At 42.4% G+C, this 13,684-nt stretch overlaps 1 protein-coding gene across 1 annotated transcript in view; it reads right to left on the bottom strand.

The window, feature by feature from the left end:
- Nucleotides 1-13,684, bottom strand: part of PSMB2 (proteasome 20S subunit beta 2) — a 43,090-nt gene that overhangs the window by 21,339 nt on the left and 8,067 nt on the right. Inside the window, exon 3 of the mRNA XM_049775055.1 lies at nucleotides 10,139-10,209. Within this exon, the coding sequence (XP_049631012.1) occupies nucleotides 10,139-10,209 (71 nt within the window). The remainder of the gene's footprint in view (nucleotides 1-10,138; nucleotides 10,210-13,684) is intronic.

Below are 13,684 nucleotides of genomic sequence, written 5' to 3'. Positions count from 1 at the left end.
TCTAAATAGATTATTTTTTTAAGCTTTATTTACTTGTTGGGGCCGAGAGAGATAGCATGGTGGTAGGGCATTTGCAAAAGAACAGTGGTTGGAATCCCGGCATCTTATATGATCCCCTGATACTGCCAGGAGTGATTTCTGAGTGTAGAGCCAAGAGAAGCCCCTGAGAGCTGCCGGGTGTGACCCAAAAACCAAAACCCAAACAAACAAAACCCTTTATTTATTGATTAACTGATTGATTGGTTGTTGGGCCACACCCAGCGGTGCTCAGGGATTACTCTTTGCTCTGCACTCAGAAATTGCCCCTGGCAGGCTGGGGGCCCATATGGAAAACAGGGGCCAGAGAGATAGCATGGAGGTAAGGCGTTTACCTTTCATGCAGGAGGACGGCATCCTGGCATCCCATATGATCCCCCGAGCCTGCCAGGAGCAATTTCTGAGTATAGAGCCAGGAGTAACCCGATGCTGCTGGGTGTGACTCCAAAAAAAAAAAAAAAACAAACAAACAAAAAAGAAATATATGGAAAACAGGGAATCGGACGGGTCCCTTCTGAGTTAGCTGCATGCAAGGCAAATGCCCTACCACTGCACTCTCTCTGGCCCCCTCCTACAGCTTCTTGGTATGCATGAATATCAGTTTTCCTTTTTGTTTTACCTTTACTTTTCAGAGAGTTGACACATCAATTCTCAGGTTTGGATGTTTCCAAAACACCTCAGACTATGGCTAGTGTGGCAGTTGTCACTGTAGTACAAGTGACTACTTACTTCTTTTTTTCCATATCTAAAGGTATGTACTGAAGTTTGTCCTCAGTTTGAAAACAGTGCATGCTATAGTTTTGCTGAATGAATGATAATCACCAACTTGAGAACTTCTTGGCTATAAGAAACCATAGATAGTGTGTTTGGCTTGCATAGTGCTAACCTGGATTTGATCCCAAGCATCCCATATAGTCCCCCAAGCGCCAACAGGAGTAATTCCAGAGTGCAGAGTCAGGATAATCCCTGAGCACCTCCAGGTATAGCCCATCAGCAACAACAAAACAAAAGAAACCATAGATAGAAGAGGCCATTGGGAAGAAAAATATGGATTTCTGTTAAGTTTCTTCAATTTATGAATGATCTAGAGACATTTCTTCTCCATCTCTTTTCTTTCTAATCTATTCTCTACACTCAAAAGTATAACGCACACTTATAATTTTTTACTTTTTAACAACAGTGTTGCATTTTCCTGCTCTTTTTATCTTCCCTATTTTCTTTTGGGGGGGGGTCACACCCAGCGGCACTCAGGTGCTCAGGTGTTACTCCTGACTCTGCGCTCAGAAATTGCTCCTGGCAGGTACAGGGGACCATATGGGATGCTGGGATTCGAACCACTGTCTGTCCTGGACTGGCTGCGTGCAAGGCAAATGCCCTACCACTGTGCTATTGCTCTGGCCCCTATTTTCTTAAAATATTTTAGTAAAATAATACATAGATGGGAGGGCGGGGAAAAAAAAAAGAAAAAAAAGACAAAAAAATAATACATAGATGAGTGCAAAAAATATATATATGATCATCTTAATGTACAGAGTAGAAACCTACCACTGGACAAGAAATAGAAAAAGTCAAAAAATTCTTTCTCTCTCCAAAGACATCCTACTGTCCCTTCATTTTGTAGGGGAGAACAAGAAGGGGTCAGAGTGATAGTATAGTAGGAAGGGCATTTTTGCCTTGTATACAGCCAAACCGGGTTCGATCCCCAGCACCCCACCTGGTCCTGAGCCTGCCAAAAGTAATTTCTGAGCACAGAGCCAGGAATAACATGAGTGTTGCTAGGTGTAGCCTAAAAATCAAAAAAAGAAAAAAAAAAAACTCAAGAGTTTTTGGGATCAGTTCCTGAATTGATATCCTTGTAAAATCTGGGTCTAGAGCAAGTAAAGACACCAAGACACCAGGGGTGTGTGTGTGTGTGTGTGTGTGTGTGTGTGTGTGTGTGTGTGTGTGTGTGTGTGTGTGACTAGAACAAGTGTGTGTGTATGTGTGTGTCTAGAACAAGTGTGTGTGTGTGTGTGTGTCTAGAGCAAGTAAAGACACCAAGACACCAGGGGTGGGTAGGTGTGTGTGTGTGTGTGTGTGTGTGTGTGTGTGTGTGTGTGTGTGTGTAAATGGCCACACCAGTAAAAAAGTCCAAGAGATATCATGGAGTTAAGGTGTTTGCCTTGCATGCAGAAGGATGGCAGTTCGAATCCCAGCAACCCATATGGTCCCCCGAGCCTGCCAGGAGTGATTTCTGAGCATAAAACCAGGAGTAACCCCTGAGCCCTGCCGGGTGTGAACGCTCCCCCCCCCCCCAAAGTCCAAGTAAATGGATGTTTGAAATGGCAAATATTTTCAAAATAGAAGCATGTTTCAGTGCCAGAAACAGTTCAATAAGAGAAGTGTATGCTTTACAAGCAGGAGGTCCAGGTTCAATCCCAGGAATACTCTAAACACAGAGCCAGGAATAGCCCCTGAGCATTTCTAGGTGTGGGCAAAACAAACAAAAAACCATGTTTTATTACTAAGACACTATTACTTACTCCTAGAGCAAACCAAACATTAATAGCAAACCACATACGTTTCAAAATACAGGTTTCAAAACAATACAAATTAAGCCCAATTAGAAATGATACTTTAAGTGAAAACTTGGCATTATGGGGTTGCACAATCTCAGCCACCCAATAGGCTCATTCCATTAAACTAGAAGAGGGGTTCTCTCTGCTCTCAGCAGGCATCCAACAGGATAGCACATATATGCTCTCTGAGTGAGAAAGCAACACCTTCTCACATACAACCCCCTGGAGAGAGATGGGGAAGGGGAGGGAGGACTTTACACCTGCAAACTCCTAACTCTATCAGCACTAGGGTTGGGAAAAACAGCACATATTTTTTTAAGGGGAAAAAAAAGGTTTCTTGATAAAGCCAGTAACTCTGAAAGGATCTTAAGTCATCTCTTTCCTTAGGAAACTCATGTAAGTAAAGATCCAACATCTAAGCCTTTGTCTTCATAATGGACTTAGTCTGGTTCCAAAGACAGTGTAATGCTGAAAAGGGCAACTGTCAGAATTCTTCCTTTTCTCCTTTGAGGGAGAAAAACACCTTCAAGTGTTGTTATATTAATTAAGGCATTTCATCTGCAAGGCATGTGAGTGTAGGGCCTCTGAATAATACAAAATGACCACTAAAATAAGAACAGTAGTAACTCCCATAGTGCAGACTTGAACTACTCCAAATCCTAAGAGACTCCTATAAGATGTGGCCGGAATGCACATGTGTTTTTACAATATATTATATTCATTGCTACAATAAGTATAATAAAATATAGCCATATATTTTTCATTTCTAATTTATGTCCTAGTAAGACTAGAAAAACAAAGTAATTATCAGACATATAACTACGGCCTACAGTGAAAATCCAGTTAGCTCACATGCTAACCAAGGATTGGTGGGGAAAGAAAACTGCTCTATAAAGAACTGCTGCTTGCAATGAAACTCAATGTGTGTTATAATGAACATCTTGATTTTTCCCCCCCAATTTCCCTACCACCAAAAGCAAGCCAGCTCTGTCTGTCAAGAGGCCCAGCCTGTGTGGCAGCAGTGTCAAAGGCTGCCATTTGCTCCAAGGCACTGCCATCTGCAGCAGCACAACATTTTGTCTCCGGAAAATAAACACATCTGCCTGTGCCAGTGTCCTCCCACTGTGCCACCCATCTGGAGCAGGTGAGCTGGAAGGCAAGCCTGGGCATAGGGGAGATGGGGGCGAGCAGGGGAGACAAGGCCTCAAGGGAGATGGCACATGGAGGAAGAAGGCAGTGCTGTGTCATGTCACATCCTGCTAACCACATTTGCCAAAAAGCATGTGAAATTGCCCTTGTTAGTGATATTTTAATCACATTTAACAAATGGGTGGTCATGTTTAGAAGATAAGGCCTGCAAAGTCAAGGTTTCACCTGAGCCATCTGTTCGCAAGGTCATATGATCTCACTGACAGAAACAGATGAAGTCTCTGTGATAGCCAATCAGAAACCTTAGTATATAGTAACTGGTAATGTCAGAATAGAAGGCACAAACTGACAGAATTCTTCTAGTATAGGAATATATTCTAGTATAGGAATACATGCCCATTATTCACAACACTCAAACTCAGGTCAGAGCACTAGGATAAGTTTTGATAAACACTAGGTAAGTTATGGTCACTTCTGTGAAAAACTAGTACCTGAAATCTTTCCAACATAATTATTTTCTTTTCACTAAAAAAGTTAAGGTCTGCTTATAATCCTCACATCAGATCTTTAAATCATGCTACCTAAAGGCTGGAAGAAACCATAACAATCATCTGATTTTTTTTTTTCTCTCAAGATTTTTCCAACTAGCTAACAGGAAAGCTAGAACTAAATCTTAAACAGGACCCTTTCAAGTATGCCACTACTTTTCAAACCTTGGTGGGCAGTAACAGTGAAGTCACTTTTCAAATTAAATTTCTCACTGACCCCTAATATATGAAGCTGATGAAAAATTAAGCTATTCTTTATGAACCAAAGCTAATGTTTACCACAATGGTCTTCCTTACTGGATTTCCTGATTTGTTTTCTTGAATTAAAACCTGAAAACAAATACACCAGGCTGGATGATGTTTTCCACTTACTATTTCTATTGTTTACTTGTTAAAAGCATTTTCAGTATAGCTCTAAACAAACAAACAACAACAATAACGAAAAGATTAGCAAGCACTTTAGAAAAGGCTCTAAGCACCAGTGTGATAGTACAGGACTTTTAGGCACTTGATTTTCATAGAATAAACCCTGATTCTTGGGAGGTGAAGGGGTGGGAGGAAGGTAGCACAGGAGCTGTGTACACACAGAGTAGTACTCCAGGTTTACTCCTGGCTCTGCACTCAGGGATTACTCTTGGCATGGTGCAGAGGATCCTATAAAGTGATGGGGACTGAACATCTATCAGCCACCTCAAGGCAAATGCCCTACTTGCTGAACCATAGTTTCTGCTCTCAACCCTGGTTCTATCTACATCATTGCCTAATGTCCCCCACGCTTCACCAGCAGTGATCCCTGAGTACAGAGCCAGGCGTAAAACCTGATCAGAATCAGGTGTAGTCCCAAGACAACAAAAACAAAACAGAGAGATTCTATTCGAACACTTTGGTCAGGAGTATTGAACACCACTCAAAGCCTTGTCACAAATTCATTCCTCATGGATATCAAATGTAGCTGATTCTAATATTTCCACATATATAAAACAGAGATTGTAGTGGATCATTTTTTTGCATTCAGAAAGTCCTCACTGAGACTGGAGAGATAGCATGAAGGTAGGGCATTTTCCTTGCATGCAGAAGGACAGTGGTTTGAATCCCGGCATCTCATATGGTCCCTGAGCCTGGCAGAAGTGATTTCTGAGCATCTGAGCAGTGCCAGGAGTAACCCCTGAACACTGCCAGGTGTGACCCAAAAGCCAAAAAAAAAAAAAAAGAAAGTCTTTACCAATATGCCATTAATTCACTGTGAACAATACACCATTACTGATTCTCCCTTGTATAGCCATAGAATTTTAAACAAGCATCATGCAAACTATTCCTATAAATTATTACAAAATGTTCAAATTAATCCTGTTAAAAAGCCAAAGAGCAGTTCCTTAATAGAGTAATTATGGGGCCAGAGAGATAGCATGGAGGTAGGGCATTTGCCTTGCATGCTGAAGGACAGTGGATCGAATCCCAGCATCCTATATGGTTCCCCAAGCCTGCCAGGGGTGATTTCTGAGTGTAGAGCCTAGAGGAATCCCTGAGCGCTGCTGGGTGTGACCAGCCTTGCATGCAGAAGGACAGTGGTTCGAATCCTGGCATCCCATATGGTCCCCCGAGCCTGCCAGGGGTGATTTCTGAGCGTAGAGCCTGGAGGAAGAACCCCTGAGCACTGCCAGTGTGACCCAAAAACCAAAACAAAACAAAACAACAAAAAACAAAAAAACACCAAAATAATAAATTTCTATGAACAACACAAGTTGGAGTAAAAGTACAGTGTTTATATACAGTGCTTGCCTTGTACATGGCCAATTTAGTTCCAATCCTCAGCTCTCCAAAAGTCCCCAGAGCCCAGCCAGGAGTAATCTGAGGGCAGAGTCAGGCCTAAGCCCTGAACACAGCTGAGTGTGGTCCCAAAACAAAAAAAAAATATATAAAGATAACTATAATGTATATAAATTATATTTATGGGGCCAGAGAAATAACACAGTAGTAGGGCATTTGTAAGCAAGCGGCCAACCCAGGACCAATGGTGGTTCGAATCCTGGCATCCATATGGACCCCTGCCAGGAGCGATTTCTGAGCGCAGAGACAGGAGTAACTCCTGAGAGCCCCTGTGTGTGGCCCAACCCCCCCAAAATTATATTTATATACATATTACTGTGTATGCATACCAATGATAAAATTTTGTTTAAAAAATTAGGCACAGTATGGGCCAAAGCAATGTACAGTGGGTAGGGTGCTTGCTTTGCCTGCGACATACTCATTTGATCCCCAGCATCCCATCAGGTCTTCTGAATACTGCCAGGAGTAATTTGGAGTGCAAAACTAGGATTAACCTCTGATCATCACTAGATATGGCCCTCAAACAAAACAGAATGAAAAATTAAACACAGTCTAATCAAATAGAACAAAATTTCTCTTATTGGTGGTGATAGTGGGGGTGGGACAGTATTGAAACTCAGGATCTGTGCTCAGGTCAGAGATTACTCCTACTGGTGCTTGGGGAACCATATGTGGTGCCAGGAATTAAATTAGGGTCAGTCACGTGCAAGGCAAGCACCTTCACCCCTGTATTATCTCTCTGGTCACTATTAACAGAAAAAATCCTAACAATATACTACAATGGAAATTACACGAATTGGTATCTTTCTCAAAATATCATCTTGTACATGATTTTTGGGGTTACATAATTTTTTTTTGGTTTTGGGGTCATACCCAGCGGTGCTCAGAGGTTACTCCTGGCTCTGCACTCAGAAATTGCTCCTGCCAGGCACAGGGGACAATATGAAATGCCAGGATTCGAACCACCAGTCTGTCCTGGATCATCTGCTTGCAAGGGAAATGCCCTACTGTTGTGTTATTTTTTGTTTTTTTGGGTCACGCCCAGTGGTGCTCAAAGGTTACTTCTGGCTCTGCAATGAGAAATCAGTTTGTCAGACTTGGGGGACCATGTGGGATGCTGGGGATCAAACCTGGGTTAGTCATGTACAAGACAAACTCCCTACCTGCTGCACTATCACTCCAGACCACATAATACTTCTTTTCTTTATTTTTTGTTTTGAGCTACACCCAGTGACGCTCAGTGGTTACTCCTGGCTATAAGTTCAGAAATCACTCCTGGCTTCGGGGACCATAAGGGTCACCGGGGATCGAACTGAGGTTCGTCCTGGGTCAGTCAGTTGCATGCAAGGCAAACGCCCTACCGCTGCACTATTACTCTGGCCCCTCACATAATATTTCTTTTTTTTTTTTTTTTTGGTTTTTGGGCCACACCCGGTAACGCTCAGGAGTTACTCCTGGCTATGTGCTCAGAAGTTGCTCCTGGCTTGGGGGACCATATGGGACACCGGGGGATCGAACCGCGGTCCGTCCAAGGCTAGCGCAGGCAAGGCAGGCACCTTACCTTTAGCGCCACCGCCCGGCCCCACATAATATTTCTTAAAAGCAGATGACCAGGGTAACCAAAACATAGAATATAAAATACTGTGTGATTTCCAGATTAAAAAAAAAAAAAAAAAACTTGTTTCTTAAAATAACTGGAGGGCCGCCAGGTGTGGCCCAATAGTTGTCCCCACTTCCCCCAAAAAGTCGACTTAGTGAGTTCTCTCTCTATTTTTTTTTTTTTTTGGTTTTTGGGCCACACCCGGTAATACTCAAGGGTTACTCCTGGCTATGCGCTCACAAGTCGCTCCTGGCTTGGGGGGACCATATGGGACGCCGGGGGATCGAACCGCGGTCCGTCCTAGGCTAGCGCTGGCAAGGCAGACATCTTACTTCTAGCACCACCATGCTGGCCCCGACTTAGTGAGTTCTCAACAAGTATTTTTATCTACTAGAAAATACCTTGCTGGGGTTGGAGCGAGTCAGTGGGTAGGGTGTCTGCCTGCACACAGAAGACTTGGGTTCGGTCCCTGCCATCCCATATGGCCCCCAAGTCCACTAGGAGTGATTCGTGAGCCCAGAGCTAGGAGTAACCCCTGAGTACCATCAGGTGTGGTCCAGAAACAAACAAAATGAAAACAAATTGCTTTAAAGATCTATATAAAATTTTAAAAATAAATATAATCCCAACACTGCAAAAAAGCACCACAGAACACTTGCACTAGATTTACTATAATTCATCTCAAATAAGTACAAATTAAATTACTATCACTTTATAAAGATGAACACTGATGTTCTACAGGGGTCCTCAAATTTTTAAAGAGGGGGCCAGTTCATTGTCCTTGAGGGCCAGATTATAGTAAAAACAAAAATTATGAACAAATTTCTATGCACACTGCATTTATCTTATTTAGAAGTGAAAAAACGGGCCCGGAGAGATAGCACAGCAGCGTTTGCCTTGCAAGCAGCTGATCCAGGACCAAAGGTGCTTGGTTCGAATCCCGGTGTCCCATATGGTACCCCGTGCCTGCCAGGAGCTATTTCTGAGCAGATAGCCAGGAGTAACCCCTGAGCATAGCCGGGTGTGGCCCAAAAACCAAAAAAAAAAAAAAAAAAAGAAGTGAAAGAAGACCCCGTTCTAGAAATATTACTGGGAAACCAAGAAACTACACTGAACAAAAGTGTCAAATGATTATCACAGTGTAGCTCTAATCTTCTATGTCCATTTGCACTCTATGCCTTTCATTCCATATTAGTGAAGGAGATTTAACTACTTGGTGTCTCCGTAGAAGAGTGAGTAGATTAAATTATTAAACAAAATGCTTTGGGCAAAAGTTCTATGAATGTTAATTATTATGATTTACAAGCATTCATTTTCCTAGCAATCCTGTGGGGTTGGTTAGGAAGTTATCTTGATTTCATAGTTGAGTAAACAGGCACAGGGGTAAGGTCATGAGGCAAGGCTCCATTACAAAATTCCCAAAGGAAGAGAATAATATAACAACAACAACAACAACAACATACACACACACTTTTAGTAATCATATAAACCTTCTTGGTACATACTACATATCTAGTCCTTAACTATTGTATACTTTGTCATAATGCTAATGAATAAAAATAGCAAAAGGGCCAGAAAGTACTCATGAGTAACAATTTTGTGTGCTTTGGTAAGAAAAGTCAAAGGATAGAGAAAACTGTCAGAATGAATGTGGTGCTTTATTTTCAAAGTGTTATTTTCTTACATATTCTTCTATCATAGTAAAAAACATGGCTTGCTATGGAAACACCATGAAAGAAAAATTTAAAGACTGTCAGAGGTCTTCATCCAAATTTTCTGCAAGTATTTTTTCCCCTCTGGGTTCTAACTAAAAAACACAGCAGTAAAGAAAAAACAATCCCGAAGAGATTAATAAAAGCACTAATGGAAAGGGCTCAGAATTAAAAAAAAAAAAAAAAAAACAATATTGTAGAAGGAAAAGAAAGATAATTTTTCTGATCTCTTTTCCCCTCCTGTTGAGAATTTGAAGTGGTACTTAGGGGAAATCTCAGGGATCACTTTGGGACACACTTTGACTTGGCTATGCGCAGTGATCCAATGATGCAGTACTAAGTCACTCTAGTATTTGAAGAGCATACAATGATGTCAGGGACCAAGCTCAAGGACTCCATATGCAAAGCATGCACCCCAGTCCCCACAGCTATCTCCAGAGTCCAAACCGTTTTTGTTCTTAAAACTATCCACTATAGGGCCCAGAGAGATAGCACAGCGGTGTTTGCCTTGCAAGCAGCCGATCCAGGACCAAAGGTGGTTGGTTCAAATCCCGGTGTCCCATATGGTCCCCCGTGTCTGCCAGGAGCTATTTCTGAGCAGACAGCCAGGAGTAACCCCTGAGCGCCGCCGGGTGTGGCCCAAAAACCAAAAAAAAAAAAAACAAAACCAAAAAAAAAACCAAAACAACTATCCACTATATTACTTACCCGACTCCGAAGACAGTCAGCTAAATTTCGGCGCGTAAAATTAGCTGCTGCTGTAGGAGATAATTCATAACCTATTGGTAGAGAGATACAAATATTTTAAGTAAAGCAGAAGGAATAACAGTATCCAAATCATTCCACTACTCCATTCCACTACTCCAGTTTTTGAAGTCTACACATTCTTTATATATCCAGAGTACATTACGTAAAGAAAATGGAAAGCATAGTATAGTACAAGTATGGAGCCTGCCTTGTATACACCTAACACAGGTCTAATCTCTGGTGTTGCAAACAGTCCTCTGACTGTCACTAAGAATGGTCCCTGAGGAAATGATTCCTGACCAGTCAGGAGCAGGCCCTTGGCTTTGCTAGGTGTGACCCAATCCAGAGGGCCCCAGTCTCCCTCAAAAAAGAAGCACTCTTTTTTTTTTTTTTTTTTTTTTTAACTTTTGGGCCATACCTAGCAGTGATCAAGGATTACTCCTAGCCCTATGATCAGGGGTCACTCCTGGCAAGCAGACTCAGGGGACCATATGGGGTAGGAAGGATCAAAGAACAGTTGGCTGCATGTGAGGCAAATATCCTACCTGCTGAACTAAAGGGGTACATTCCTATCTACATCTTATCTCTCTTTCCATGCAACAAATATGATACAGTACAAGTTAGCATTGAGATAAATTCCTGGCCATAAAACATGTCTAACAGCCATACCTAGTGATTTATTTGGGGAATGGGGATCACTCCTGGCGATGTTTGAGGGACCATGTAGTGCCAGGAATTAAGCCAGGGTTAGCAGCATGCAAGACAAACACACTTTAACCCCTATAGTATATCTCCAGTCCTACAAATCCTATCTTTTTTTTTTTTTTTTTTTTTTTGGTTTTTGGGCCACACCCGTTTGACGCTCAGGGGTTACTCCTGGCTATGTGTTCAGAAATCGCCCCTGGCTTGGGGGGACCATATGGGACGCCGGGGGATCGAACCGCGGTCCGTTCCTTGGCTAGCGCTTGTAAGGCAGACACCTTACCTCTAGCGCCACCTTCCCGGCCCCTACAAATCCTATCTTAATCCAGCAATTCATTCATTAACAATTTGTGGTTTCCCAAAGAAAAAGGCAAAAACAAATCTTTCTCATAAGGTCACTGAGCTCTGTTAGGAGTGGCGGAAATAAACTAAAACCTGAAATGAAATAAAATAAAATAAAAAAGATAATATTATAAATACAATTATTTTTAAAAAGTACTAACCACAGAAAAAGAATGTTTGCATTATTAATCTAACACCTTAATAAATTCAGAGCATCTTTTTTTCTTTTTGATTTTTAGGTCACACCTGGCAGTGCTCAGGGATTACTCCTGACTCTATGCTCAGAAATATCCCCTGGCAGGCACAGGGGACCATATGGGATGCCGGGATTCGAACCACCATCCTTCTACATGAAAGGCAAACGCCTTACCTCCATGCTATCTCTCCAGCCCCAATTCAGATCATCTTGAGAGAACAGACTGGTACTTACCAAAGTTAACTAAGTAAGGTTCTTTTGTTTGTTTGTTTGTTTTTTGGTTTTTGGGTCACACCCGGAAGTGCTCAGGGGTTACTCCTGGCACTACACTCAGGCTTGGGAGACCGTATGGAATGCCGGGATTCGAACCACTGTCCTTCTGCAAGGCAAATGCCCTACCTTCACGCTATCTCTCCGACCCCACAAGTAAGATTCTTCCTATGAAAGAATCATTATAAATTTTCCTGTGTCTGAGGAATAGTATTTGAGAGGGAGTATTTTCCCAGTAGATTTGTTTTTTTTTTCCTTTTTTTTTTTTTTTTTTTTGGGTCACACCCGGCAGTGCTCAGGGGTTTTTCCTGGCTCCGTGCTCAGAAATTGCTCCTGGCAGGCACGGGGGACCATATGGGACGCCGGGATTCGAACCGATGACCTTCTGCATGAAAGGTAAACGCCTTACCTCCATGCTATCTCTCCGGCCCTTTTTTTTCCTTTCTGATTTTAGGACCACACCCAAAGTTGCTTAGGTGTTACTACGAGTTTGTGCTTGAGGTTTCTCTTGGTGCTCTACGGTTCATACAATGTTCCACCTATAAAGCATGCACTATGGCCCTTGAGTTTATTGTTTGTTTATTTGTTTTTGTTCTGGGGCCATACCCAGTCATGCTTAGGTTAACTCCTGACTCTATGCTCAAAAATTACTCCTGGCATGCTTGGCAGGCCATATGGGATTCCGAGGACTGACTGAGTGCACGTTACATGTCCTATCTGCTGTGCTTTTGCACTACTTCCTGGCCCTAAAGTTTATTAATAGGGATAGCTTTGCATGTGGGAGTCCTGGGCTCAATCTCTGATCACCACATGATAACACAAACACAAAGCTGGAAGCAGCCCTCAAATATCACTGGGTATGGTCAGAAAAGAAAGACAAAAGTGGAAGTTAAAAAATTATAAGTATATTAGGCCCAGAGACTTAACAAAATATTTCATAAATATTCTAAGTATCAAGTCTAGAGAGATAGTATAAAGGGTGAGGTGCCTGTCTTGCATATAGTGGAAACAGTTTGATACCTGGCATGACATATGGTTCTTATGGTTCTCCAAACACCACCAGGAATGATCTCTGAGTATAGCCAGGAGTTCACCCTAACCACAAAAAGGTATGGCTCTAAAAAAAAAAAAAAAGTAAAAAAATCTACATAAATAAAAAAAAATTGGGGGCCCAGAGAGATAGCACAGCGGCGTTTGCCTTGCAAGCAGCCGATCCAGGACCGAAAGGTGGTTGGTTCGAATCCCGGTGTCCCATATGGTCCCCCGTGCCTGCCAGGAGCTATTTCTGAGCAGACAGCCAGGAGTAACCCCTGAGCAATGCCGGGTGTGGCCCCAAAATCAAAAAAAAAAAAAAAAAAAATTGGGGGAGGTTTTGGCCATACTGGTAGCACTCAGAGGTTATTCCTGGCTCTGTGCTCAGAAATCGCACCTATGTAGGCTCAGGGACCATATGGGATGCCTGATATCTAACCTGAATCAGCTGCATGAAAAGCAAATGCCCTACCTGTTGTACTATCACTTTGGCCCCTACATAAGTTTTAAAAAAACAATGAAAAAAGGGCTGGAGCAGTGGCACAGTGGTAAGGTGTTTGCCTTACACATGTCTGACCTATGATGGACTGCAGTTCAATCCCCCAGCGTCCCATATGGTCCCCCAAGCCAGGAGCAATTTCTGAGCTCATAGCCAGAAATAACCCCTGAGGGTCACTGGGTGTGGCCCAAAAAACCAAACCAAACCAAAACAAAACAAAAAAAAAAAGAAAAAAGAAAAAGATCTGGGGCCGGAGAGATAGCATGGAGGTAAGGCGTTTGTTTGCCTTCCATGCAGAATGTCGGTGATTCGAATCCCAGCATCCCATATGGTCTCCCGAGCCTGCCAGGGGTGATTTCAGAGCCTAGAGCCAGGAGTAACCCCTAAGCACAGCCGGTGTGACCCAAAAACCAAAAATAAAATAAAATAAAAAAAAAAGAAAAGAAAAGAAAAGAAAAATCTAACT

This window comes from Suncus etruscus, chromosome 6 (assembly GCF_024139225.1).
Source record: "Suncus etruscus isolate mSunEtr1 chromosome 6, mSunEtr1.pri.cur, whole genome shotgun sequence".
Classification (NCBI taxonomy): domain Eukaryota; kingdom Metazoa; phylum Chordata; class Mammalia; order Eulipotyphla; family Soricidae; genus Suncus; species Suncus etruscus.
The sequence above is the reverse complement of the archived record's forward strand: the minus strand, read 5'-3'. Positions and strand labels throughout refer to the sequence as shown.